Source organism: Taeniopygia guttata, chromosome 4 (assembly GCF_048771995.1).
Source record: "Taeniopygia guttata chromosome 4, bTaeGut7.mat, whole genome shotgun sequence".
Classification (NCBI taxonomy): Eukaryota; Metazoa; Chordata; class Aves; order Passeriformes; family Estrildidae; genus Taeniopygia; species Taeniopygia guttata.
Window position 1 is genome coordinate 46,002,128 of NC_133028.1, and position 26,228 is coordinate 46,028,355.

Here is a 26,228-nt window from a genome sequence, read left to right on the forward strand (position 1 = left end):
TGTAGTTCCAATTCAGTTAATCTGTGAAGCATCTAGCATTTAAATATATATATATATTTTTAATTCTGAAAACCAAAGGTGGTGCTTAGTAAGCAAGTTCATTTTGGTCTGATTTTTCTTTTGAACAAATCAAGACTGGACTTTTACCGTTTAACAGATACGCTCATTATGCTCTGCTTGACAACCTCTCCTTGCACTGTTGACGATGTTATGAGAGCCACGCACATGTGCGAACACGGCCACTTTTCTTCACACCCAGCATCATCACAAAACTCGGTACCTGCGGGGCCCTGCTCGGCCAGCGCCGGGCTGCCGAGGGACCAGGGCAGGGCCCGCTTGTCGCTGCCCGGCTTCGGGAGGCCGCGCACGGCACAGGGACAGGGCAGAGAGAACGTGGCATAGGTGGCACAGCAGAGGGGACGCGGCACAGGGACAGGGCAGAGAGAACGCGGCAAAGGTGGCACAGCAGAGGGGACGCGGCACAGGGACAGGGCAGAGAGAACGCGGCATAGGTGGCACAGCAGAGGGGACACAGCAGCGAGGACACGGCCGGGGGAAGCCCCTCCCCGCGGGCGGCGGACGGGCGGGGCGCGGGGGCCATGGCGGCCGTGCCGGCGGTAGCGGCGGTGGCAGCGGGCCGGGCCGGGCGGGCGGCGGAGGGGAGGGCGGCGGCGTAGCGGGCTCGGCATGGCCCCGGCTCGGCTGGCGGCTTAGCGGGCTCGGCATGGCCCCGGCCCGGCTGTCGCTGCTGCCCCCGCTGCTGCTGCTGGTCGCGGCCTGCGCCTGGCGGCCGGCGCGGGGCCAGGAGGCGCCGCAGAGCCCGGACTGGCGGATGACGCTGAAGACGATCCGCAATGGCGTGCACAAGATCGACACGTACCTGAACGCGGCCCTGGACCTGCTGGGCGGCGAGGACGGGCTCTGCCAGTACAAGTGCAGCGACGGTGAGCGCGGCCGGCGGCGCGACCCTTGTCCCGGGCACACCTCGCTGGCGAGTTCTCCCGGCGTGCGTGGCCATTAATCCGTGTATGAGCCGCGGCGAGCAAACTCGCACGTGTATGTGTGTTTAAATACGTGTATAAGGTGTACGGAGCCAGTGTGCGCGTAAGCAGTTCTCTTAGCGCCACTTTTTAGTAGCTCCTTTTAAACGTCTCCAAGATGTTTACCTTGGAGAAAGGCTTATTAGTGTCCGATCTGTAGCTGATGTGTCCAGGGAAAAACCCTGGAGAGGGAAGAATAGCTCACTCCCGGCTTGTTATTTACGAGCACTCCTGAACATTTCGGTTTGGGACAGAAGAGCTTAAATCTGAGCTGGAATATGTTGTTTCGAAGTCACACTTGAATAGCTGGTTTTAATGGCAGCCGCGTTTGCCAGTGGAAGGAATGCATCCTGCTGTTTGTAAATGTCCTGCTACTACCAGCAGAGGACACCTGTGCTTCTTCCCTGCGCTTCAGCGGCCTGATTTACCTGACCAATAATTGAGGCAGCTCAAGTTGGCATGACCTGATAGATGATGAAGGTTATTGTTATTATCATAATCATTATTATTATTATTATTATTACATTAGACTATTATTATTAGGCTGACCCTACTCAAGGAGGGCGTTTGGACCAGATGACTTACTGTGGTGCCTTCTAGCCTGACCCATTCTGTGATATAACCTCCCGTGCTGTGCCCATTCCCGGTGCCAGGCAGGCAGTGCTTCAGAAATGGGATTTCTTTCCAGGCTTTTCACTGGCACCTCAAGAGCACCCCAGAATGGGAGGCTGGCATAACCTGTTGTGATGGAATCACATCACTCCAGTATAGTGTGTGAGACTATTTGTTAAGTCAGGAAATTAGTCTGGTGGTGACACCTGGGCTGGCTGTACAAGAGTGGCCAGGACACTGTGACATTTACTCTCTGTACTAAAATACGCATCTTTCAAATGTGGCTTTTTTCCCTGTTACATTTAACTGTGGCTTCAGATTGTTTCCAGTAGTGAAATGAATTAATGGAGTTAATTTTTCAAATTAACTTGGGATGCAGAATTCCTTGGTTTGCTGCACTAGCGAGTGTTCGGGGGGATGTGAGTTTAGCAGTCTCTATTAATTCAAATTCTATGGATGTTACAGCTGTAGAAATAAGAATGATGTTTAATCCCAGTTAAGACAAAATAATCAGAGAACTACTGTTGGTTGCATATAGAGCATAGAAGTATTTATGAACTTACACTAAAGTATTCTGATAATATAGTCCTATATATTGACCATACTTAACCAACACATCCATTTTAGTAATTTTTTTTTAACTTAGGAAGCAAACACTGACACTTGCTCAGGTGCCTTGCCTCCCTTTCTAAAAAAAATTTCTTAGTACCCCTGAGTTGTAATTTTGAAAGAATTATTGATATGCAGGTGCCTGAATATATGTTTAAGTTAAAAATACAACTGATACTGTGTTGAACCAAACAAATGTCTGTGGTGAGTTTTAAAACTACTAAAATCCTGTTCAAAAAAATCTATTTGAGACATGACAAATTACCTTTTTCAGGATCAAGACCCGTTCCTCGTTATGGGTATAAACCATCACCACCAAATGGCTGTGGATCCCCTCTGTTTGGAGTTCAGGTAAGTATTTCCATTTTGGGGCTCCTTTGTGTGTCGTTTTCCTCAATGTAGATGATTTTTTCCATCCCCCCTTCTGAGACAGCATTCATATACAAGGTCCCTGTTCTTATCAGCTCCTAACACGTGCTCTGGTAACAACATATGGGAAGTGCTAGTATTGTAAATGAACATAGCATAAACATTTTCAAAGATTACAAGCATAAAATGTAATGATGATAAATTTCTTGGGTTTTGAGTGTTTGGTTTAGTATTCTGTTTGCACAGTCTTGAAAGCATTGTGTAACTGCAGCTGTAGCCGTGTGAGAGTGGAGAGTTTGGCTATGACTCTTGCTCTCCTTACTGACACTAACCCTTTTTCCTTAATGCTAGAAAGAAAATAGAAGTCAGCTTGTTATCCTCCAGCTTTGGGACTTTCTCTTTTTTCCCTCGCTCTGCCCATCCACCATCCCAGAGTGTAGGCGGGGGCTGGGCAAGAGGCTGGGTAGGGACACAGCTGGGCAGCAGAGCTACACTGAACAGAGGGATATTCCATACTGTAGAGTGGTGCTCAGCAATAGAAACTGGAGCAGTGGGAGAAGGTGGGGAAGGAGTCATTGCAGAGCTGTTTATGACTTCCAGGTGGCTGTTGCCCAGAGACTGGCTTGGTATCCCATCTGCTTTGAAATTTGCTGAATGCTTTTTGCACTGCTTATTTTGGGACATTTTTGTCTTCTTTGATTCGTCTCTTAAACTGTCTTTATCTCAACTCATCACATTAGTTTTAATTTTTAACTGTTACAGTCTGTCCATAGGCTATGTTTTTCTTATGCTGGAATACCAATGGAGGTGTGTGCGTGTTTTCTTCACAGTTTGACATCGGTATCCCATCAATGACAAGGTGCTGCAATCACCATGACAGATGCTATGATACTTGTGGCAATAAAAAAAATGATTGTGATGAGCAGTTTCAGACCTGCCTCTCAAAAATTTGCAGAGATGTGCAGAAAACGCTTGGAATCTCAGAGAGTGTCCAGGGTAAGGGTGAAAAAGCCTTCATTTTTTTTTTTTCAAGTTTAACCTGAGCATAACTTGGCAAAGAATCTTTGTGCAGTGCATCAAGGCAATGTTTTCATAGGCTGCTGAAGGATGCTTTGTTCTGTCTCTCTACTGTGCAGCCCAGATGCTTGTACAGCAGAGCAGTGACACAGCATAGGAAATGATCAGCATTGAAACTAACTTCGAGTTAAAGTTAGTTTTAACTTTAGGGGAAAAAATAATGCCACCCATTTGGGAGTATGAATATGGGAATACAACTTTATCAAAATGCATGTGTAATTCTTTCATTCACTTTAACATAGTTGTAACATGACTGTTCTGCTGGATGATTTCTAAACTTCTATGTGTGGTTGCTAGTAAACTGTAGGAAAATACAGAATCTTCCCCTGTTATGAAATAAGGTGTTAAAATAATATACTGTCATAGTGGAAGTAGTTAATGCTGTCCCCTAGTGAATAAATGTTAGGTTTCTCTGTAGCAGGCCATATTATATTTATTCTGGTCATTGGCCTAGATCTGATGGGTACATGACATAATCACTTTTTAACTTGGACAACATCACTTTCATAGTAAATACTTCCACTGAGAGCGGTAAGGTTTTAGAACAACCTTGTGTTTGAATTTCTTAAATTTATTTAACTCCAAATAAATCGTCATGTTAGTCTTCAGTGTCAGAACTGGTGAATATTTGTTCAATTCTGTTGAGCTGATGTCAAAGATAGCAACCTCCACATCAATTGGGATGCACAGAGAGAGAAGGTAAACCAGCTCTTTCATCTTCCAAGACTCAGTATGTTTCCAACACAGACAGCAATCCATGTGCAATGAATTTTCATTTTGTTTGGCATATAAAAAAATTTAAATGACTGTATGTTGGTTCAATCTTTCATTTGACAATCTATTTGCTTTGCCCAGAGAAGATTGCTTCTTTCTTAGAGTCATTCTCAATTTGCCAGTTTTCTCCTGTTAGTTTCATATTCCACTCAAAGAGTACTTTTAACTGAACTCTTCTTTGCTTGCAGCTTGTGAATCAACTGTTCAACTGCTGTTTGATGCAGTTATACATTTGGGATGCAAACCATACCTGGACAGCCAGAGAGCTGCTTGTATGTGTCGTTATGAGGGCAAGACAGATCTCTGAAAGAAGACACCGAGATATCATGGTGTAGAATAAAGCCAAAGATCCAGCCAAAATGAAGCAAGGCTTTGGTTACAAATCATTAGACCTTTCAGACAGTGATACATTAAACACTGACATGAATTTACTGATTTGAGGATCACTATGATATTCTCATTCATGTGAAAAAGAAATAAGTCATCCTTCTCTCCAGTTTATGCCAGAAGCTTGGGAACTGAAACTGTTTTCCTTTGGTATATGTGCACCTGTATGTGCTGTTGTAAAACGCTGATGCCATTTTAATGTTCCCAAGAAGACTCCACAGTGGAGACATCAGAAGCACCAAAGAGTTATACTGTATTCTCAGGTGATTTTTAATACAGGTCAAATTTAGGTTTACTAGTAGTTGAAGAATCTGATGGGTTCAACAGGAAAGAGTGTGTTATGTGTACCAGTATGAGACATCTTACATAGCCTATACCTGCATGTTTCTGCTGCAGTTGCCTTGAGTTCTCTCTCATGTTTGTGGTCCTGCAGGTTTCTTGTTAAAAAGCCAGGAAAATGCCCCAAGCCAATGTACATGCACTACATATTTCTACCTGATTCTATATCAATGCCTTACTAAAGCAGCACCTTTCAGATCAAATGCATTGATCCTTTTAAGGACTGTCCAGTAAAATGAACAGTTTGCAGCCTAAGGATATACTTTTGATTTGACAGAATGGTGAAATGTAGTTTCTGTATTGTTTTTTAAAAATTCATCAAATGTCTGGTTTTGAATAAAACATTTTGTTCTGTGTATTATATGAACGGAAAGGATATATGTACAAATATGTTGATTTAGATTTCTGTTGTGGCACAACTTGGGTACTGTATTCATCTTTGCTTTCTTTTAGTGTGTTCTGATGAAAACTAAAAGGAAGTTCCACAGTTAAGATCAGAGTGCCCCAAAAACAAATTTATTTATGATGCCCTCTGTGAGGCTGATGGATATATAAGCTTGTACTTCTGTTACTTGTTCCCTCTCTGACTTCTGTAGCTAAAATCACCTGATGCCTGAATTATTTTGCATTTACTCTCTGTACTCTCTGTACTTGTTGCTTATCTACAGGTGTCAGTCCTTAGTTAACTTCTGCATTAGGTCTTCTGTTAGAAAGATAATTATTTGCTTTAATTATTCACAGGAGACGAATAAAAATTAAAATATCGCATCTGTGAACAGGTAGTAGAAATTAAATGCATAAAATTCACTGGACTCATGGACTATAATGTGATATAATTTTGTGGATTTTCTTTACCAGTTGTGTTTTTGGTTTGTCCCTAGGGCTTAGTGTTAATCTCTCTCTTTATCCTTTTAATTTTTATTATTATTTTTATTTGTTTGCTTTATTTCAGTTACTGAAGTGTTCTTACCTAAACCCATGAGTTATACTTTTTTCTGATTCTCCTTCTCCCCATTCCTTGTGTGCCTGTGTGTGTACAATGGCTGAGGTTAAACCACAACAACACAAAATTTTCACTGTTGGAAAGAGCTGGGTTTTGTTCCCTCCTGTACTGACCTGTAATTATACCATGAAAGCCTCCTGGAGTTTCTCTCAAACCGTGTAAAACACTAAAAAGAGCTTTAATACTGCTGGATAGCACTTTGATAGTTCTGCTTGCAAACCACAGGAGGCATTTCACTTCTTCCAGGTAGTCTTTACTTTGCACAAGCTTTTCCTGTAGCAGAAATCCTTGATTAGAGTTACCTGCAAGTTATACAAAATGCATTTTGCAGACCATAGCCCTAAGATGAAGGCTAGCTATCACCCCCTAGGACCTAAAGTTCATTTAAGAACTTACATATTTATAAATATATGCAAAAATGTAATGCTTTTCCTGGTTGTGGCAGTTTAATGTTTTCCTTAGTAGCTGATACAATGCTGTGTTTTGGTTTGAGGATGAGAATTATGTTAATAAAACACAGCTGCTGTGTTTTATTTTTTCTCCTGCTGCCCTGCCAGTGAGGAGGCTGATGTACACAAGGATTTGAGAGCAGACACAGCCAGGTCAGCAGACTCCAGCTGACCCAAGGGGTAGCCCACACCATATGGAATCATGCTGAACAATAAAACTGGGGACAGTTGGCCAGGGAGGGGCACTGATCAATCCTTGGAGACTAGCTGGGCAACTGTACTGTCTGTCACTTATTTTGTATATCCTTTTGTTACTATTTCGCCGTCCTTTTCTGTCCTTTAAACTGTCTTTACCTTTTTTCTGATTTTCTCCTTCATCCCACTGGGGGCAGTGAGTGAACAGCTCCGTGGTGTTTAGCTTCATGCTAGATTAAAGCATAACAATACTATAGACAGCGGCTCATTTAATTTAATACTGCATGTTTTTGTGTAGTCAGTAATACTGTACAGCAGTGTGTTCACAATCAAACTAACTTTTTCAGCCTGTAGTTCCGATCCTTAATGCATCTTCCAAAAAATACCCACCTACAATCTAAAAGTGTTTCTAAACCTATGGGCACATCTCACAATAAAACTTATATATTAAAATGAGCCAAAAATGCACACCAGCCCAGCGCTACCTCGGGCTGCACACACTGTTATCAAGATAAGAGCGAATCAACAGTGGCTGAGCCTGCTCTTAGCCTCCAGCAAAACAAAGCAGAAGAAAACTCTGTCTTACAAGGATCTAAGTGAACTGTTGGACTGAGGAACACGACTGACAGAGTCTCCTGGATTTTGGTTCTGCAACTGCAGAACTTCACACGGGAGTCTGGCTGCCAGTGGGTTCAGGGGCAGCTCTAGTGTGAGCTGTGAGAGCTGGGATCTGCAATTGCTAAAAAATGAGTCTGTTTGGTAGGGGTCTAAATGTTACCCAGTATAAGATGCAAACTTTGTGATAGTCACGTTCTAACTAAGGTATGCACAAAAATAACTGAAACGAAGTTCTCTCTTGATCCAGCTGCATACTGGCAGTCTGAGGTAGCAAGTCCGAACAAGACAAAAACAAGCGAAGGCAATTAATGCCTCATGGCTCCTTTAGTCAAAGGGAGACGTCTTGTCTAAAATCTTTACCCATGCCAGAAGCCTGAATAAAACCAGACCGGGTAAAAATGCTTGTGATTGCGCTCTAAATCTGCTTCTCTTTGTGCTTGTAGCAGCACTCTTTAAAGTGCACATTCATATCTGAGTTCATCTCCCTAAAAGTAGTCTGGATAAAAAATTCAGATCCCTTTAGGGTACAATCTCTAAAGCTCTTATACAGAAGAAGGGGTTTTTGTCATTGGCTTTGGTTTAGAAACTTGTTATGTGATCGATCAGCCACCGGTAAGTGCCGCATTAATTCCCGGTTGGGGAATACTCGTTAAGACACCTGGGCACTCTCGTCGATACCCTGTCACTCAGTTCCGAAATCATCAGATAGAAGTGGAGCAAGAACAGAGCAAAGCTGCAGGATGATCCACACATCCAAACCTCTCAAGGGTTGTGTGTGGGTGCCGGAATGGAAACGCACTTCGAGGAACAAGAGCCGTTCAGGAAAGAAAACACTATGTGTCTGAAATGGGAATTTGAGTACAGTTTTGAAAAATTTAAGTGAATACGAGAGGCTGTCACCGTATTTCAGGACGATGGTTTTGTACAAGCTGCTGCAGTTACTCGACCACGGTCTCTGAAGCAGCGCCCCAGGAGCGCCGGGGTCACACAGCGCACTTGAACACCTCACCCCGGCGCTGGCCCGGCTCCGCCCCGTTCCTGGCGGAGGCGGCCCGCGCAAACAAAAGGCGCGGGGCAGCACGGAAGGCGAAGAGAAGGGACGGCCGGGCTGGGTTTGTGTTGGTGTGCAGCCCTGTTCCACGGCGATGTCGGGCTCGGAGCGGCGGCCGCCGGCGGGTGCGTGTGTGGAGGGGCCGCGGGGGGAAGGCCCGGGTCAGTCCGCGCCGCCGGCCGGGCTCCTGCCGGGACAGCGCGGAGCGGGAGCGGGGCGGGGAAGGGCTGCGAGGGGCCGGGGCGGCGGCGCTGCCCGCCCGGAGCGCCCCGGCTTCCCGGGAACGGGAGCGCTACCCGCAGGGCGCTCACGGGGAGCGGGGGCTTTGCTCCCGTCCTTTCACTCACCTGTGAAAATTTAAAAAGTTTAATCAAGGGCAATAGGAGACAGGACCATAGAGCGAAGGTTATTACGGCCGGGTGCATCTTGGCCCTCAGGCAAGACCACAGTTGTCTTCGGTGATTCCCCTTACATCAGCCATTACATCTATTGCATCATATTCAATACAAACAATTATGCATAGTAAACTTTCCCCCCAAACTAGTTTAGATATTCCAAGAAGTGCTTCGTTTGGATCCGTCTTTTTAGAGCATGGGGATTCCTTGGCTGTGATTTTGGTACATTTTTATCACGTCCAGTTTTCGGGTGTTGGTCCACACTTGTCCTCAGATGGTGAATGCTGATAGTTGGCATATCTGTAGCAAGTGTCTTCTTCATATGTTCATTGGATGTTATCCCATCCAAGCAGGCATTTTAACACAAGCATACTTATATCAGCTATTTCATTAAGCATAACAAAAGAAATAAAAACTATATAACTAAGTTACTTTAATATTACGCACCTAAAATCTATTCTAATACTTGCAAAAAGCCAACATTGTAAGATGTAACAATAACATTTCCTTCCTTCTGGAGGAGGAAGGGAACGGGGAAGGTGTGGGACAAAGGACGGCGGTGACCAAGGAGGAAGTAAGTGGATTTGCAATAAGTCCTCAGCTGCCCAGGGGAAAACCCCTCCCGCTCTCTGGCACGGCAGCGGGACAGGGAATCACGGAAGGTCCTCAGCATGTAACAGGAGGGCAGAAGTCAGGGCAGCAAAACCTGAGCTGAGTTCCCGGAAATGCAGCTAGGCTTAAAGGGACTTCTTTTGTGTGCCTCTCGGTTGTGTCTAACTGCCTTGCCCTTTAGTCTTGATAATAGACCTGTGATTCCTTTGAAGCAATCCATCTTCATGAAATTAAAGACAAGTAGTCCTGTTGGTCTCAATCAGATTCAAGCTTGTTCCTGTGTAACACAAACAGCTTTTCATAAATCATGATAATTCAAATAATGTTTATGTGAATGAGGCTGTGATATGAGAGTGACAATGAAAAAACAAAGACTAGGAAGGAACTAAACAGGATTAAATTAACAGGAATCCCATATTTTAATAGTTTCCTGTAGCCCAGAAATTCTAGTCCTCCTGTGTCTACATTTTCTGCCTTAAAGTTTGATGACTACAAAATTTTATGATCAGTTTTGGGGGGGGAGTGGATTGCAAGAACTTTTGTCCTCTATCAATACATAGCTATGTTAGTTTTGCAGAAGGCCTTAACAACATTTGAAAAATAGATGTGAAAAGCTAGTATCGTATGTGCAAAGTAGTTTGCAAAATACATGAACGTGTGACTCTTCTTATAATTGCAGGCCATGTCCAGCTGGATAGCAGACCTACATTACCCACCACAGGTACAGCATTGTATACAGTTCTCATAATGTGGTAGTTAGTCTTTACCAGTAGGAGTAGTGATTTAATAGCCCACTGAGATGCTTAAGTAAGAGGAATAAGTATTTTGGCCTAACTGCAAGTTTGCAGTTCTGCACACTCCCAAGATGTACATGTTGCTTGTTCCCACACTGTTACCTTTATGCCCATTCTGTATTAGAGGTGATTAAAGTCTCTATAGTTCAACAGAAGAAAAAGTTTAAATCTTGCATCTTCTCAGTTGTCAATAGCTCTTACACTATCTGGTGTGACTCATGTGCTGCATCCAACCTCAAAGAGAATGCTCAGCTTTTTATTAGTAACATTATTGAAAGAAAAGAAACATCAATGTATTTTTAAGTTATGTAAAATTTTAACTATTGAGTTAGTCCTTTTAAAAAATACACCCAGCTAGTTAGTTATATTAAATCATAATCTCTGAATATGTTTATATTAGGTACAGATACACAGACAGATAGAAAATACGCATGTCTTGACCACCTGAAATCCAGACTGCTGGAGTCAGAACTTCCAGAACAACCTCCAAAAGCTGTGCAGACAAACACTAATGAGGCTGTTTACCTGCATGTCTACTTACCTGATGTGTGAATGAGCTTTTGGTTCACATTAACAGCTGAACTTTAAGGCTGGATGCATTTGTTCAAATTGGGTTTGTTTGTTTATAATTAATTAGTTTGTGGCTAAATAACCTCTTGATTTCTCTAACAGATGGAAATGAGAACATCACAGAAGTAGATGCATTGAATATAAGGTAAAGTTCTGGTGGCAGTGACAGAGATGTCCCAAGGGACTGAGGTCAGTGCAGGGTTTTCTGATTTTTGTTAAGAATTGGATAGAATTATTTGATTCAGCTCCACCCACTTACAAAACATGTTTGTAGTTTTAGCGACACCAGCTGCAGATGTGAAGGCATGTGGAAGGGAGTATGAGGAGTGCTCTCTTTTTATTGTAGGCAATGTGCAAAGACCATCACAATCTAAGGAGCCACTGGACAGACTAAGTGGTAGATTGTAGCACGGGAACGTATTCCTCTGGAAGGAGGGGAAATGGACCATGGAACAGTGATTCCATGAAAGCCCTGAAAACAGTAAACTTATCTGCCTGATAACTTTACCTCATTCATACAGCTGAGTAGAGAAAGAACAACTCAGGGAATCATTCCTCAATGGTCATTCACAGGATCCAGTGACCAAACTGTCCAAAATCCCCACTAGCCATGCACCCAGCCAAATCCTAAGGACAATAAATTGCCAAAATCTGAAAAAATTCTAGTACTGGCACAGGTGAAATTGTTCATAATAACAAGGCTAAAATTGCATTTTACCATGTTTGGTACTAAGAATGGGAAGAATGTGATGAAGCACTGAACTTCTCTTATTGGTTATCCAGCCAACATTGTAGAACCTCTCTGACTTTAAACAGTCATCCTAAATTCCTGTTCTCTGTCTGAATTCTTATGTAGACATTACAAAAAGATGTTTCATTAAGGGGATTCTCATAACAAAGTGGAGAAGCTGAGATAGTCTACGGGTAACAATGGTAATTTTGCTGTGAAACAAAAGCATTTGCTGCTGAAAGTCTGATCATTAACATCTGCAGGCAAATATTCTAAGCAACTTTTTCCTGTAATTGCACCAAACCTGAATATTCCATATCATGAAAGAAAGTATTAACATGGCAAAAATGACAGCTTTGACCAGAGCCAGTGCTAGGGCAGCATGACCTGGATTTCATACATCCGTGTACCTCGAACTCTGGACCTGTCTATTGCCAGAACTGTTGCCAGAAGTGTTTCGGTTTCTGTTTTCTGCATTGATAACTACAAAAGCAGAAAGACTGTCTGCTTTGTCCTTCTAATTACAGCCATGTCAACATGTAGGATCTTTTGGTCCAAGTGTGTTGGCATGACTGTGGGTCCACAGCCAAGTCCAGAGTGTGCTGTCACACATCCTCTGCTGTGTTTTGCTCATAAACCAATAAAATTGCAGAATGCTACTTCCAAATACACAGGTATTCTATGTGTTTGCTGCCATGATAAAGTCCTCTACTTAGAAGGTGGGCAGGTCATCTATTCTGTTCTTAAGAAGACCTCTGTCCTTCTACTTCAGGATTTTGTGGGCTGGTTGCTAAAAGCTTAGATGAACTTGTCAACTTAAACTTGTCAAATTAAATTGTCATAGCTTTCATTTCATTAGGGTAAATAACAAACATTCGTTTTCCTTTTGCAAGATATGCTACACTTAGCACCTCATCCCCAGTTTATAGTCAGTCTATTGATTACAATGCAGCACTTGACTGACTTAGCAAAACTTGAAGTAAATCACAGACAGCTACAATTCCAAATAAGTACATATGTATTAGCCAATTATATTAATATTTAGCTAAGCACATAACATGGAGAATTTGAGCCATGTCTGAAATGCACCATTATGTGCCTTAACTAATGAAACAGCCTCATTTACCAAGAATGTTTTCCATCTGTGGCAGCAGACAATCACTTGATCCTGCAGAGGAGTACAAAATGAACCATCAAAGAAGAGGACTTGCATTAATCTTCAATCATGAGCGCTTTTATTGGCATTTAAGGCTGCAAGACCGACGTGGGACATGGGTAGATAGAAACAATCTGAAATCCATGTAAGAAACTTGGTTGCTCTACTAACACTTAAAAAAAGTCTGAATTTTAGAAATGGTGGTCAAATTAATGAGTTACCTAAATCTTGTGTTTAAGTAGAGACTAGAAGATTTTGCAGGCATAGCAGCTATGCAACTTGGGTGAAGAAAGCTGTAATTAAAAAGCTTCAAGGCACATTTTTTTAGGTCACAGAAACTGCTGGCACAAGTCCTAGGAGTTCAGTGAGTCCAGAACTTTCTTTGGCAAACTCTTTGAAGTAACTTTAGGTATTAGACCTTTACTTAACACCAGTTTGAATTCAAAATCAACTTTAGTAGTTTCATTCATAAATAATGAATATTACTTCCTCCACATGGAAAGAAACTGAGTTGGTAGCAATTGATATATAATTTGAGCAAGATTTTTACTAATACTGATTTGTTCTAACAATAGTTTGACAGAGCTTGGGTTTGAAGTCAGACTTTTTGACGACCTGAAAAAAGAAGATGTGCAACAGAGAATTTATGAAGGTAAGAGACTGTGTATTGGTTATGTCTATTGCAGCAGAATTCCCAGATATGTTTTCTTCCAATCTCTCCATTCATCTAACTTAAAATAAATTTTTGTGCACAAGGAATTAAAAGGACTGAAAGGTTAGACTGAAAATTATTTTATTGTAATTTTATTGTATTTTATTATTCTATTTTATTTTATTATGTAAATGAAGCTTCAGAGAAGAGAACTAATTAAGGCGCTGAAAGACAGTATGTGCAGCTGGGAGAAGATAATTACATTCTTCTTTTTATGGTTAGTGTCCCTTCAGCCAGGTTGAATCAATGCACCTTGAAATCCCTACAGTATGGTTTTTCCTGAAAATAGCATCCATTTGAAAAAGGACTGACTGGAGATTCAATGATATGATAAAAACGTACAATGTTTTTTAGACCTGAATATGACCGTTTTGTCATTAAACACCACTTGACTATTTCAGCCTCTACGACAGACCACAGCAATGCTGACTGCTTTGTCTGTGTTTTCCTGAGCCATGGTGAGGATGGTCACATTTTTGCATATGATGACAAAATTGAAATTCAGACCATCACAGACATGTTCAGAGGAGACAAGTGCCAGAGTTTGGTAGGAAAACCAAAGATATTTATCATTCAGGTAAGATGTCTGTTTCTGAATTCAGTGAAGTTAACACTGACTTGTGTCTTCCTTGCAATACAAATCTATTTTCCTTATGCAGTCTTTCCACAAGGCATTTAAGACAAGGATTCTTCTCTTTTTTTTAGAAACCCTGATGTATACTACTGTTAATATTATTATTACAGCTGTATTTAATAAGTAATTTTAAAAAAAGAAACACGAATTAAACCCATGTCAGATCGACTGTCAGTGTGTATTTAATAGCTGAGAAGGCAGTACCAGGTTTTTTTGCAGCCTCAGCTCAGTTCCTATTGGTCACACTTCACAGCCCAAGGCTAAGCTGATAAGCTATCTAACCTTTGTATCTTCATTGCTTCCTTCCAGGCAAGTTCCTTTACTTGATCCTAGTGAAGTTGGGTTTTGTGTTTGGGGTTTTTTTCTGGGTGTTTTTTTTTGGTTTTTGTTTTTTGTTTTTTTTTTGGTGGGACTTTTTGGTTGGTTGGTTTTTGCGGTGGTAGTGATTTTCATCTGTTGTTGTTGGTTGGTTGGGTTTTTTTTGTCTATGACCTATACTCAGCATCTCTGAAGAATCCAAAGAATCAAATTAAGGCTTTATTGTCTCAGGAATACTATTTGTGCTAAGTGGTCACATAAAGATCATATGTAACCTCCTGTTTCTTTCTTTGGTTCACGGGAGAATGAAAGTTGGGAGGTACCTCAGGAGGTCTCTGGTCCAGCCTTCTGTTCAATGCAGAGTTATGGGGTCAAACCAGGTCATGCAGGGCTTTATCCCATCTTTATCCAGATTACAATTAGCAAATTCATATATATACCTGGCCTTCAGCAGATTGTAATTGTAGTAGTTTACAGAGTAATTTTAAGTATTTCCTTTTTATTCCCAAATGCAAGCTTCTATAAGGCACAGGGTTGCTGCAAGAATTGTTAATTCACCTTTCATTAGGACTCAGATTTCCTTTTTTTTTTAACCTGCTGCCAAAGATGGAAAAAATACTTTCATATTTAAGTTCTAAGTAATACTTGGAGACATTTATAATATATACTCATCAAAAAGAAATTAACTTAGTTCATCAGCTGAGTTATTTTCCAGCACAACTGGCATAGCAATTACCTCTGAAAATCAGAAGAAACATCATGATGAAACTTTATCACTGTAAAGAAGATAAGAAGATTATTTTTCTTTTTTTAGTGGTAGTTCTGAAGTAATGCTCCTTTGTATCTTTTGAGTGTGTTCTCACCTTGTTATCCTCCATGTGTAGCCTTTCTGCACCACTGACAATATGGGATCACTACTGACTTCTCACAAAAAACCTTCCCTCAACAAACACACTTGAGACTGCACTAAGAGCTGAAGTGTAACAGCATGTAATGATGGCTGTGCTTCAGAACAGTAATTCAACACTGCCTTGCCAGCAAGGGAGGCAATTCTTCCTCTCTACTCAGCAATGGTGAGGCTGCCTCTGAAGTATTGTGTCCAGTCCTGAGTTTCCCTGTTCAAGAAAAATACAGTCTTACTGGAGTGAGTCCTGCAAAGGGCCACAGAGATGATTAAGGGACTCTGGAGCATGTTTGATATGAGGAGAGGCTGAAAGAGCTGGACTGTTCAGCTTGGAGGAGATGGCTCAGGAGAATCTTACCAAACACCTTGTTCTAAACACCTGGTGGGAAGGAATAAGAGGAAGTCATGCTCTTTTCAGTGGTACCCAAGTGACAAGTTGAGAGGCAACTGGAACAAATTAAAACACAAAATTTCATCTCAACACAAGAAAACACTTTTTTTACTGTGAGGTTGGTCAAACACTGGAAGAGGTCACCCATACAGACTGTGGAGTCTCGACCCATGGAGATCTGACTGGACAGTCTTGGACAACATGCTGTAGCTAACACTGCTTGAGTCAGGAGGTTGGACTAGATAATCTCAAGAGATCACTTCCAGTCTTAGTGATTCTGAGATCATCTTTGAGCTTTCAATGGACTTTGTCCCCAACATTTTAAGTGACAGAGAAATAAATGGGTCTTTCTGAAGGCAGAGTCATGGTAATGTGGCACACCTAGCTGAACAGAAGTGCCTCTGGATAGTGTCAGAATTATCCTATTAAGAATGAGCTCAGCAGGGGTGCAAACATACCAACACTTCTCACCAACAGGCCTGTCGAGGTGACAAACATGATGATGCAGTCATTGCTCACGATTCAGCAGACGGCAGTGAATCCCCTGGCAATGAGACTGAAGTGGATGCAGCTGGTGTCTACACTCTGCCTGCTGGTGCAGACTTTATCATGTGCTACTCTGTGGCACAAGGTGAGTTCCGATATGGTGTCTGATACTTCACTGTAACAACTCTGAACACGTCTTCATTTTGCAGTCCAAACAATGAGAACAGTTCCATGTAGATCTGATTTGCATGTCTGATGAGTAGCAACTTGTCTGGGAAAGAACGTTATGTGCTAAAGAAGTGAAAGCAAATTATCAAAGTGCATTAAATTTGCCAAACAAAACAAAAGTCAGCCTTGTGACTGAGCCGCCTGACAGCCAACATCCATCTCTTTTCCAGGATTCTGGTGGCTTATCAATTTCCCTGCACTACATGGCTGTTCCCTCCAGTCCCCCCATGCATGTTGTCCTCAGTCCCATCTGCTCTCCTATGAAGTAGAGACGCAGTCTTGTAAGCTACCAATCCCTGAATCATGTTCCTCTTAGCTGAGCACTACAAGTGGTACCAAAGCCATTTCCCATCTACAATTTGCAGTGTAAACACACATTAGTAATTCCTTATAGATGGTAGCTAGCAAACGTGATTCTCATAAATATTTTTCCAAGAGGTTATCACTATTTACATTTGGATGTAACTTTATGACCTTTTTCTACTCTAGGCTACTATTCTCATCGTGACACTATAAATGGCTCCTGGTATATCCAAGATTTGTGTGAGACCCTTAGGAAGCATGGATCTTCCTTGGAGTTTGCAGAACTTCTTACTGTTGTTAACAGGAAAGTATCGTGTCGCAGAGTAGGTATGTGCAAAGACATAAATGCTATAGGGAAAAAACAGATTCCTTGTTTTGCCTCAATGTTAACTAAAAAATTGTATTTTCATCCAAAATCTAAGTAGATTATTTAGCAGGGATGACCATTACTCTTACTTGCTGCAGAGCAAAGAGAACCATCGTAGTTGAGGAGACGTAATATTCTACAAGATTGTCTCCAGAATCACTGGGATCAAACATTACAGTTTGTATACGTCACAGTTTCTAAAATCTTAAAGCACTTTTAAAGCTAGAATTACACCAAGGATTTCATATCAGGAAATATGGGAGAAGTTCTCTGGTGCCAAAGTATTAGAAGGTGCTCAGATTTTATTGAAATTGATACTCCAGACTACTTTTTTCTTAAAAGCATCTTGCTTGATTGCCATCTAACTATGGCACATTTTGCTATTTCCAAAACATGTCTAATGTTCCATTAGATTAACTTGTCTTGCTCCTAGAGCACAGTTTACAGGACATATGGTTTGTAGAGCATCTTTTTAAATTTGTGGACAGCAGAATCCACAACTTTTGTAGCTTTACTGGGGCTTTTTAGACATTTTTTCATTTTCTTGCAACACTAAAAAGTATCTGAATTCCCTGAGTAGAACAGTAGTATTAATATAGGATTAATCAAACAGGGTTGATTAATAAAGGGTTTTGTTTTGCTTGAATATAATTTATGCTTGGGGCACAATTACAGTTTGCTGGTACTTTTTCTCCTGAGGATGCAAACAGTAGTAATTCAATGAGACCATGTACAAAAGTTTGCTCAGGGTGAGCTTGCCTAGTCCATATCTCTAAAGCTAAAGCTGCTGGACATCTCTAGGCAGCTCTACAAAATATAACATATGCAAACCTCCATACTTCAGCCTTTGAGTTGGGTCAGGCCTCCTCTTGGCCCTGGAGAAGATCAGCCATACCTCTGTCATTGGGTACATAAAAGTGATGGTGCATAATCAACACAGGATTGTTACTGCTGCAGTAGTTGTGGTGCTGACTTGAACCAAATGTTTCTTTTAAATTTTTTTTAACATTATTAAATGTTCCTCTGAGGGACAACAGAGAACTCAAACTGAGCAAAGTGTCTTAATCCACTTTCCTGGGGAAAAAATAATCAGTTTACTGGTTCTGCTTTAGTTAAGTCTTTCCATACACAATGTTCTGAGTCATGAATGCTGTATCTTACTACACCTACTTTTAAACATTGTATAAATCATGTATGTTTGAATGTTTTGATAAATTCTTTCAGTAAAGTGCAACAGTGAAACATAAATGATTTTATAGCAAGTTTGAGATATCTTACTTTTCCAGCACTAATCCACTTTCCGGGTTCTGCTTTAGTTAAGTCTTTCCATATACAATGTTCTGAGTCATAAATGCTGTATCTTCATACACCTGCTTTGAAATGTTGTATAAATCATGTATGTTTGAATGTTTTCATAAATTCTTTCAATAAAATGCAACAGTGAAACATAAATTATTTTATAGCAAGTTTGAGATACCTTACTTTTCCAACACTATTTACAAAGAAAGCTTAATTGTCATGCTAATCTAAACTTCACCTATGGTGTCACAAAGAGTCAATGCACAGACCAGGGAAAAGGAAACAGTAATTTCAGGAAAAGAATGTTTACTACTCCATGCAGAAGTTAATTATTCTATGAGCTACTGTTATGTTATAGTTAATGGTACTAAAAAGGCTGTCCTTGTTTGTTCTGTCATTTTACCAGCAATAAGAATGCCTCCATTGTACTGATGAGATTTGACATATATTTAGAAGAACTTTGCTTCAGCAGTTCCTTCATAGGGTTCTATTAAAACCAACCAAACAAGCAAAACAAACGCAAACCATCAAGTAACCAAATCATTTTTAAAGCTATTTATTGCAACTTTTAAAACTTCAGTGGTCAAAAATACCCAGGTGCTATGGAGTAACTAAATGTTCATATCAGCTTTGAAAGGGCATCTCCAAGATACACAAAACCGAACTCAGTCCTTGTCACTGATTTCCTGGATGGGAAGCCTCAGGTGCAGAGGTTGGCGCAGACGCCTTAGGGATTCTTCTGCCTGCCAATGAAAGAGAGAGGAAGAGTTCATCCTTCTGCAGCCTCTGTTTCCTCCTCTTTCACACATGCACTGTCTTTCTTTTCTCCCAAGGCACTGGTCTTAGGGAAGGAACCAAACCAATCAAACAGAGGATGCTGAACACTGACAGACCTGCTCAACTCATGCAGTTTCCAGAGAGAAGCATGAACCCTGCCCATCAACCCACTCACCCAGACCTTGAAGTATTACTTTCCTGAAATGACAATTAAAATATTCATACCCCCAGGCCACCAAAAAAGCATTAAGCTCTTAACATTGTGTCAATTATGGCACATGAAATTACATCCTGAACTCTGGGTTTTGAGCTAAAATTAGAGGTAGTTCCATTTTCTTTTATAGGACACTGAACAAAGGGCTGTCAAGATGGGATGGAGGAGTAATAATTGAGGAGTGAGAGATCTGCTACAACTATTTCATGAAGGCCACCAAATTTCTCCTAGGTGTACATACCACTTTTTCCATCCAGTCACCCATATTCTGTAAATCTAAGTCTTTTACCTATGGAATAAGCTTATGATGTCAAATGCTGAACACTCTGCAAGGCAATCTCCTTCCAAGGAAGGGAGGAGATTGGTTTACTACAGCAGTGCAGGAAACATACTGTGTCCAAAATAAATGCAGCTATTGTATTAAATGGCCAAAAATGCAACATTAGAGTATGCAAAAAATAGATGTCATGCTGATAAACTGACTTGTTTTAAATTAAATTCGTTAAGGTCTCCCTTTCTGATGACCTACAGAAGTAATTTATACGTCAAAGACAAACATTGTAAAATTATCTGAACAGCTGAAACTGGCCGATAAGCAATACAGAGTATTGATAGCAAGCCGTGAGGTCAATTTTCTGTTAGCTGAGAGTTTACTGAAAAAGTCTTAAGCCAGAAGCTGTGTCATCATTGCAGAACTGCACTGAAATACCTCTGCTAGGTCGTCTTTGAGCTTGTTGTATCGTTCCACGTCAAAACGCTGCTTTTTGGATTTGCGGTAGAAGTAGTGGAGGAACTGCCTGTCCTTAGCGTGAGGATAAATGTAGTCCTGGGGAAGGAAGGAGGACATGGATTTGTGGTTAGCAAGGAAACAGAGTAGAGGTCAGCCCGTTAGAAACTCAGCCTGTTTCAGGAGGACTTACGTTGTCCAGCAGCTATCTATGTTTTGTAAAGAGGCTACATACGAAATGCTGTTCTTACGGGGGCCATAAGGGCTTTTTAAACACATAGTAGGAGTAATTTCTATCATGTCTGAAGGGATTTTCAGTTATAATAACGACATAGGGTGATCTTCATGACTGGAGTCACCTCAGCCAATGGAGTCTACTTCCAAGGAGTCAGAGAAAATTCAGGAACTACTTCTTGAGGACTTATTTGAAAGTCTTAAGCAATGGCGCCAGCAGCTATTCAAAAACACCAAGTAGTAATCGCTTTATCTACTCACAAAAAGTAGGAATGGCTTAGCCCTACTTAAAAACCAAGTCAGAAGGAGTAAAACTCCAGCTCTTCATAAAAAGAGATACATCTCCCCTTTTTACGGAAGAAACCTAATTTCTCACATGGGCTATAGATCCATTTGTATAATGAAAGAAAGTACTGGTTACTCTTCCACATACTTCCACAACAAAAAGAGTTTTGCATCATAGAAAGTTCAACATTGAGATGACCACTTTGAAAGTAAAGTCCAGAGATAAAACAGGAAAAAGAAACATTTCTCAAAGTCTTAACAGGATTTCAGAACAAGCCTGTATTGTGAATGCTAAGTTAAGATCTGAGCAAACCTTTAGCTTCCACATAATGCCTGCCTCATTTCAGCTGTTCTAGATTTACCTCTGTTCATTCTAAGTCATGGAAAAGTGGCCCGATTATGAAGAGCAGAGCAATAACATTTTTTCAGGCACCAAATATACTTCAGTATATTTCAGTGATGTAACTGCCAGAGTTCCAAACAGTTTGGTACCCTGCACTGTATATACACAAACTCCAGCAAATAAAAACTACTGTTGGGTGATTTGCTGCTGTAAGGCAGGATTCATAAACTGGCATAGCACTACCATTTGCTCTCCCATTACTGCAATGAGCAAGGTGCCACTAACTATGTAAAATGATTTACAAACATTTTAAAGGAGAGACTTCTTTACTCACTTTTCATTACAGGTTATGAAATCTTACTAACAGTAGTTATGCTCAGTAGCTGGCTTGAAGTTCATGTGCAGCAGTACCTGCTTGATTCTGCATGATGTAATGTTTGTATCCAGCTGCATTAGGGATCAAATAAGCCCCTGTCTGATGGCAAGACCACTTACTGAAATTCAGCTTTCATCAGAGCTCAAACTTTGTGATCCACAGACTCAGTTTTCCTCCTTTTCCATTTTCCAGACATTTAGAAGACAAGGCCTCACCTGCTTGGTGAGAACGAAGTAGGCATAGAAAGCCATGGCACTCCCATAGGTGATGAAGTACGTGACTGGCTCCATGATGTCCCATGAGTAGACCCACCACGTGAGCCATGCCAGTGCTCCCCCCTGCGTTGACATCATGGCTAGGCCAACCCATAAAAGCCTGGAGGTTTTTGCATCTGCACTGTCCATGATTCTGGCTTTCATCTGAAGAAAAGAAATGGAGAAACCTGTTCAAATAAACACAAGTACTCTTCTGATGAACAGCTCCTCAACTATATTTTCTCCCCCTGGGCTAAATCCTTTCTCAGGATCAGTTACCCACACCTCTTACTGACTCACCCTGCTGAGAAAATAAAAACACTGAGGCCCAAGGGCAACCAGATCTTCTTGCCATTGTGCACCAAGAATTCCTCCTTTTAATCTCCCCTCTGCACTACTAGGGATCTGTATCTGTTTGATTTCCATTTACATTCAAGGCAGTTCTGGGAAACACTGAGGCTGGCCCTCATAAAGCAGGAGTCCTGTTGTCCACTACCCTAAGCCATGGATGATGTCATTCCACTACTATGGTTTTTTGCTGTCGTGGGTATTCAGAACCCATAAAGCAACAAATTACTTTCAATGACATTTCAACAAATGGCCTTTTAATCTCAATACTAGCCATGTTCATGACAGCTTTCTCCAGGTGTTATGGTTGCTAGCCTATTAATGTCCTCAATAGGTAGAAAAAGAACTGAATTGAAAAGAATTTACATTCTACCTGAGTTGACCTCGTTTACATAACAAACAGAACAGACACACCCTAGCTATTCATGATGATTTTCTTCTGTCACAGGACTTACTTCTGATGAAAGGAAAAGCTTTTGAGTTTGTTTTTTTTTTAAAGTACCCCCACTTTCCAACCTGTTCAAGAGGCAGCAGCTCTCCTTTCAGATGGTCCAACCTCTGTAGCAATTCTCTCTCTTTCCTGATCTGGTGATCTTCTAAATGTAGAGCCACAAACAGTCTGTGAACCAAGGATTTGATATCTTCCAGTTCAGTAGCATGCTCACTACTCAGCTTATCTGAAAAGAAAATATTTGTCATATAACCATTTCAAGAATATACCCTTCTTCAGTCTCTCCTCAACTCCAACCCCAAAAGCAGGACCATCCAAAGGTAAAAAGACAAAGCCAAAGAGAAACAGCTTTCTCCCAGGTCCCAGTTTTCGGAGACTTTGCATGCCTTTCACTAAATGAAGTGAGATGACCAGTTATTAGAGACTGCTCTTACCTTTTACAGGAGGTGACACACTGTATGCTGTGTTGTTGATAATAAGCTTAAAGTCATTCATCAATAAGACCTCCATTAAGGTTGCATCAGAGACCTTGCTACCATCTGCAGAAGAAAGAGTTCAGTTCTAGATCACTTATCATGAGGAGTTTTAAACATTAACAATAACCCTACAGAAAAGTGCTGGGATTCTTCACTAATAATGTTTGGAAGTAACTCTACTTTTAGCGCTGGTAGATAATACTAAACAGTCAGGAGGCGTGATTCTTGGGGCTGTCCTGTGCAGGGAATGGAGTTAACTTTGATTGTCTGGAGAACCCTTTTCTATGTTTTTGTTTGGTTTATTTTTTGTTTTTAATGCAGACATTTACATGAATGGTACCCCACAAATTTTACATGCAATTTTACAGCTCCTACCAAAAATCAATTGGATTAATTAGCAGGAACTATTGGATTAATTAGCAGGAACTACTACTCATGTAACTGTGGTTGCCAGGAGCACACTGGGGTTCAGATGCCCCAAAAGCCCCCAGAGCCACACACCACTGCTGCTGGACACATCACTGTGGCATGAGGGTTTGAAAAGCCATGGAGCAGCTGCCCCACAGTAGCTGTTTGAGATGATTCTCCTTTTCTAAACACAAAAAAGGCACCTTCCCCTGCCCTTGCCAAGGGCTAGGCAGCTTTACTCCCAAGATGAATAACCAAACAGGCCACAAAATACCACGATCTTTGTATGTAGATATTTGTCACAGTGCTACTGCCTCAGCTCCTCCACCTGTCCTCACACATCCACTACAGAAAGGCTCCACAATCAACCCCACATCTGCAATTTTTGTACAGAGAACCCTGTCCTCAGACCCCATCTGATGAGGCTTAGACTACTGAACTCTGCAGGCAAATGCCCCAGCCAGTTCACCTGCCCACTCTGTGTGGTAGCAAAGCAAACCCAGAAGCCGACCACTTTCAACCCAAAATTGTAATGTGCCTATCCACTCATTTCTTTTTTCTTTTCCAGCGTAATAAAACATCAAGGCTCATTTGCATGCACATTATTTAAGGTGACATTTGTAACTCTATAACATTTAAGGGAAAAATGCTTTTCAAAAGAAGTGCCAGACAGACTCTTTGTTTTGGATGTTCTGAATACACCACTAATTTATTAACCTGTGCAACCTTATATTAACTGAAGAGAAGTTTTAAGGAAAGGGAGGTATTTTATTTTAAAACATTCCTCACACGCTTTAAGCAAAGGCTACTTTAATTCCTGTACCTAAACACAAGTGTTCCAATGTGGAAAAAGGGTCATTTTTTTGTCTACAAAAGTTTAGCAGGATGAAAATCAAATCCACAGATAATGAAAGTGAGTCATCACACACAGCACTGATGACTTAAGGTTACTTTTCATTTAATGGTTAAATGACACAGAAGTGTGTCTACACTAAATCAAAGCTTCATAGTTTTTCTTTAATAATTGATGTTGAAATTCAACTCCCAGTACTTGACCAATAGTTTCTCTTTACAGTATCAGTTTCCTAATGAATTAAACATCTCAGCTGTTCTGTAACATTACAATTGCCCAGCACTTGACAAATACAGAGCAGAGAACTATTCTGAGTCACTGTTTTAATCTAAGTATTCCCAAATCAGAAGGGATGGGGTGTGTTTAAACAGATCAGACAAGGTGAAAACAACTCAAATTCATCTCCACTTTGGAATCTGCTGCCTGTCCAGGCCAAAAATGCCAGACTTGCAGGTTTCTTACAGGAATTACCTCGTGCTTCACAAGTGACCCACGTTTGCACTGAAGCAGGAATAGTGAGCTTTGCTGACATAGCCGAGAGGAAAGCGACCCGGCAGTGAATCCCAAACACTCCTGTCCTGGATGTCTGCACAACAGCAGTACCCAAAGGTTAACTGCTGCCAGCACAAGTTCTGCCCCACCCCACTGGGAAATCCTTTGTGGGGAAAAACTTCTGTGTTAGGGGGAAGGCCAGCTGCTCACAACAACCACTTCTTAGAGTGGCTTCTGAAGATATAGAGTCTTTTCAGGAAATTATCTTCAAGAGAATTTTCTATTTTTGCTCCCTAGCAGACACTGTCAAAACAAAGCAAAACAAGACAAAAAACTCAACACCAAAGCTCCCGTGTACACAAAGCTCCTGAAGCTCATGTACACACTGGAATCCACACAGATCACATCTCCATTGCTCCAGAGGATATCAATAAATTGCTCTGTGGGGTATTTGCCTGTTTTACTAAATGTGCCCATAAAGGACAGTAAAGCAGTTTCTCTTAGGTCTGTGGCTTTCTGACCTTCTGGGAACATCAATCTATTTTTAGTTTCTTTAGAAGCCCCTGCAGGCCTCTCTAAGTATCAACCAGAAAGAAAAGAATGTTATGAATCCACCTAGCTATGAAACTGGACCAGCTTTCACTAACACCATCCTTTCTTCTGCTTATGTGTTACCTGCTGTTAAATAAATTTTTCCATAGATATGTAGGTATCCTTATTTTTCTTTCTTTGTACGGGTGTGAGTGGGGAAGGGGAGAAATAGATGCTTTTAATTAGCCAAATTCAAGTACCTATTCTACCAGATTCAGACAAAAAACCCTACATGCCAATTCCAGTTTTAAGATTGAATCATCTAGTACCAGGGTAGGGGATGCAAGAGCACTGCCAAAATAGAGATTAAGTTTTCTTGGAAATAAAATGGAGAATAAGGTTAACTCAATGTTAGTTTTATCAATGGACAAGCCAAAGAGACAAAATAGAAGAGAACAGTGAGCAAAGCTTGAGAAAATTATCTGAAGACTTGGGACAATGGGATAAAGAGGATATTACATGGAGGAAAGGCCATACCAATGCTAAAATACCAGTTATCCTTTGACCCTAGCAATCAGTTTCCTTTCAGCCTGAAATATTGCACTGAAAGGGCCTTGAAATATTGTACTCCAGCTGATAAATGAAATCTCAATGTCTTTAAAAACTGTCCTTTATTATTGCACACATTATCTGGTTGCATAGCTCTTGAGTTTTTCATACACAAGTTTGTAGTAAGGCAAATGGATTCTTTTAGCTCTTGGTAACACTGAAGAACTGGCAGGCATCACATTCAATAGCCCAACAGGCTGTCTTTTCAGAATGATCATGGAGGACAAGGGAAGAAAGAGACATCAAGAAAATCAGGAGATATTTACTTAAAGACAGCATTACAAAGGGAAACTAATTGGAAAAGGTAACCAGTAATAGATTCAATTCTGTATTTTTAATCAGCCTTTTCAAGAGGACTCAGTTATTAACTCTGAAACAACACTAAACCCTAGAAGCATTCAAGAGCTACTCCAACAGCATCAGTGCTA

General features: G+C 41.0%; 3 protein-coding genes across 8 annotated transcripts in view; 2 read left to right on the forward strand and 1 right to left on the reverse strand.

Annotated features, from left to right (window-relative positions):
* Positions 1-212: 212 nt before the first annotated feature.
* On the forward strand, positions 213-6,019 carry PLA2G12A (phospholipase A2 group XIIA). Its single transcript, XM_002195080.6, has 4 exons — positions 213-944; positions 2,536-2,612; positions 3,461-3,626; positions 4,670-6,019. Exons 1-4 carry the CDS (start codon positions 725-727, stop codon positions 4,786-4,788), a joined length of 582 nt encoding a protein of 193 aa, XP_002195116.5. The 5' UTR covers positions 213-724; the 3' UTR covers positions 4,789-6,019.
* Positions 6,020-8,501: 2,482 nt separating this feature from the next.
* On the forward strand, positions 8,502-18,575 carry CASP6 (caspase 6). Of its 5 annotated transcripts, none has more exons than XM_072928525.1 (9): positions 8,513-8,648; positions 9,439-9,492; positions 10,210-10,251; positions 10,997-11,039; positions 12,776-12,925; positions 13,356-13,432; positions 13,894-14,069; positions 16,217-16,370; positions 16,943-18,575. In XM_072928525.1, the coding sequence occupies exons 1-9, from the start codon at positions 8,618-8,620 to the stop codon at positions 17,179-17,181; spliced, it is 966 nt and encodes a 321-aa protein (XP_072784626.1). In that variant the 5' UTR covers positions 8,513-8,617; the 3' UTR covers positions 17,182-18,575. The 5 variants fall into 5 exon arrangements, with proteins under 5 accessions (XP_030127456.4, XP_002197219.4, XP_072784626.1 ...); XM_072928526.1 differs by having other exon boundaries at positions 12,779-12,925; XM_072928527.1 differs by having other exon boundaries at positions 9,442-9,492.
* A 387-nt stretch (positions 18,576-18,962) lies between these two features.
* The window catches only part of MCUB (mitochondrial calcium uniporter dominant negative subunit beta), a 42,427-nt gene continuing 35,161 nt past the window's right edge, over positions 18,963-26,228 (reverse strand). For both annotated transcript variants that reach the window (XM_072928528.1, XM_012573381.5), the window contains exons 4-8: positions 22,866-22,970; positions 22,497-22,657; positions 21,594-21,797; positions 20,123-20,239; positions 18,963-19,165 (exon numbers count right to left, since the gene is read on the reverse strand). In XM_072928528.1, coding sequence (XP_072784629.1) covers positions 19,088-19,165; positions 20,123-20,239; positions 21,594-21,797; positions 22,497-22,657; positions 22,866-22,970 — 665 coding nt within the window. In that variant the 3' untranslated portion in view covers positions 18,963-19,087. The remainder of the gene's footprint in view (positions 19,166-20,122; positions 20,240-21,593; positions 21,798-22,496; positions 22,658-22,865; positions 22,971-26,228) is intronic.

Bases quoted from the DNA above. Each gene is read 5' to 3' on its own strand.
- PLA2G12A (XM_002195080.6), top strand. From the start codon at position 725: ATGGCCCCGGCCCGGCTGTCGCTGCTGCCCCCGCTGCTGCTGCTGGTC. The intron at 945-2,535 runs GTGAGCGCGGCC...TACCTTTTTCAG, and splicing joins CCAGTACAAGTGCAGCGACG to GATCAAGACCCGTTCCTCGT. The intron at 3,627-4,669 runs GTAAGGGTGAAA...CTTTGCTTGCAG, and splicing joins AATCTCAGAGAGTGTCCAGG to CTTGTGAATCAACTGTTCAA.
- CASP6 (XM_072928525.1), top strand. From the start codon at position 8,618: ATGTCGGGCTCGGAGCGGCGGCCGCCGGCGG. The intron at 10,252-10,996 runs GTACAGCATTGT...TTTCTCTAACAG, and splicing joins ACCTACATTACCCACCACAG to ATGGAAATGAGAACATCACA. The intron at 11,040-12,775 runs GTAAAGTTCTGG...CATCTGTGGCAG, and splicing joins GTAGATGCATTGAATATAAG to CAGACAATCACTTGATCCTG.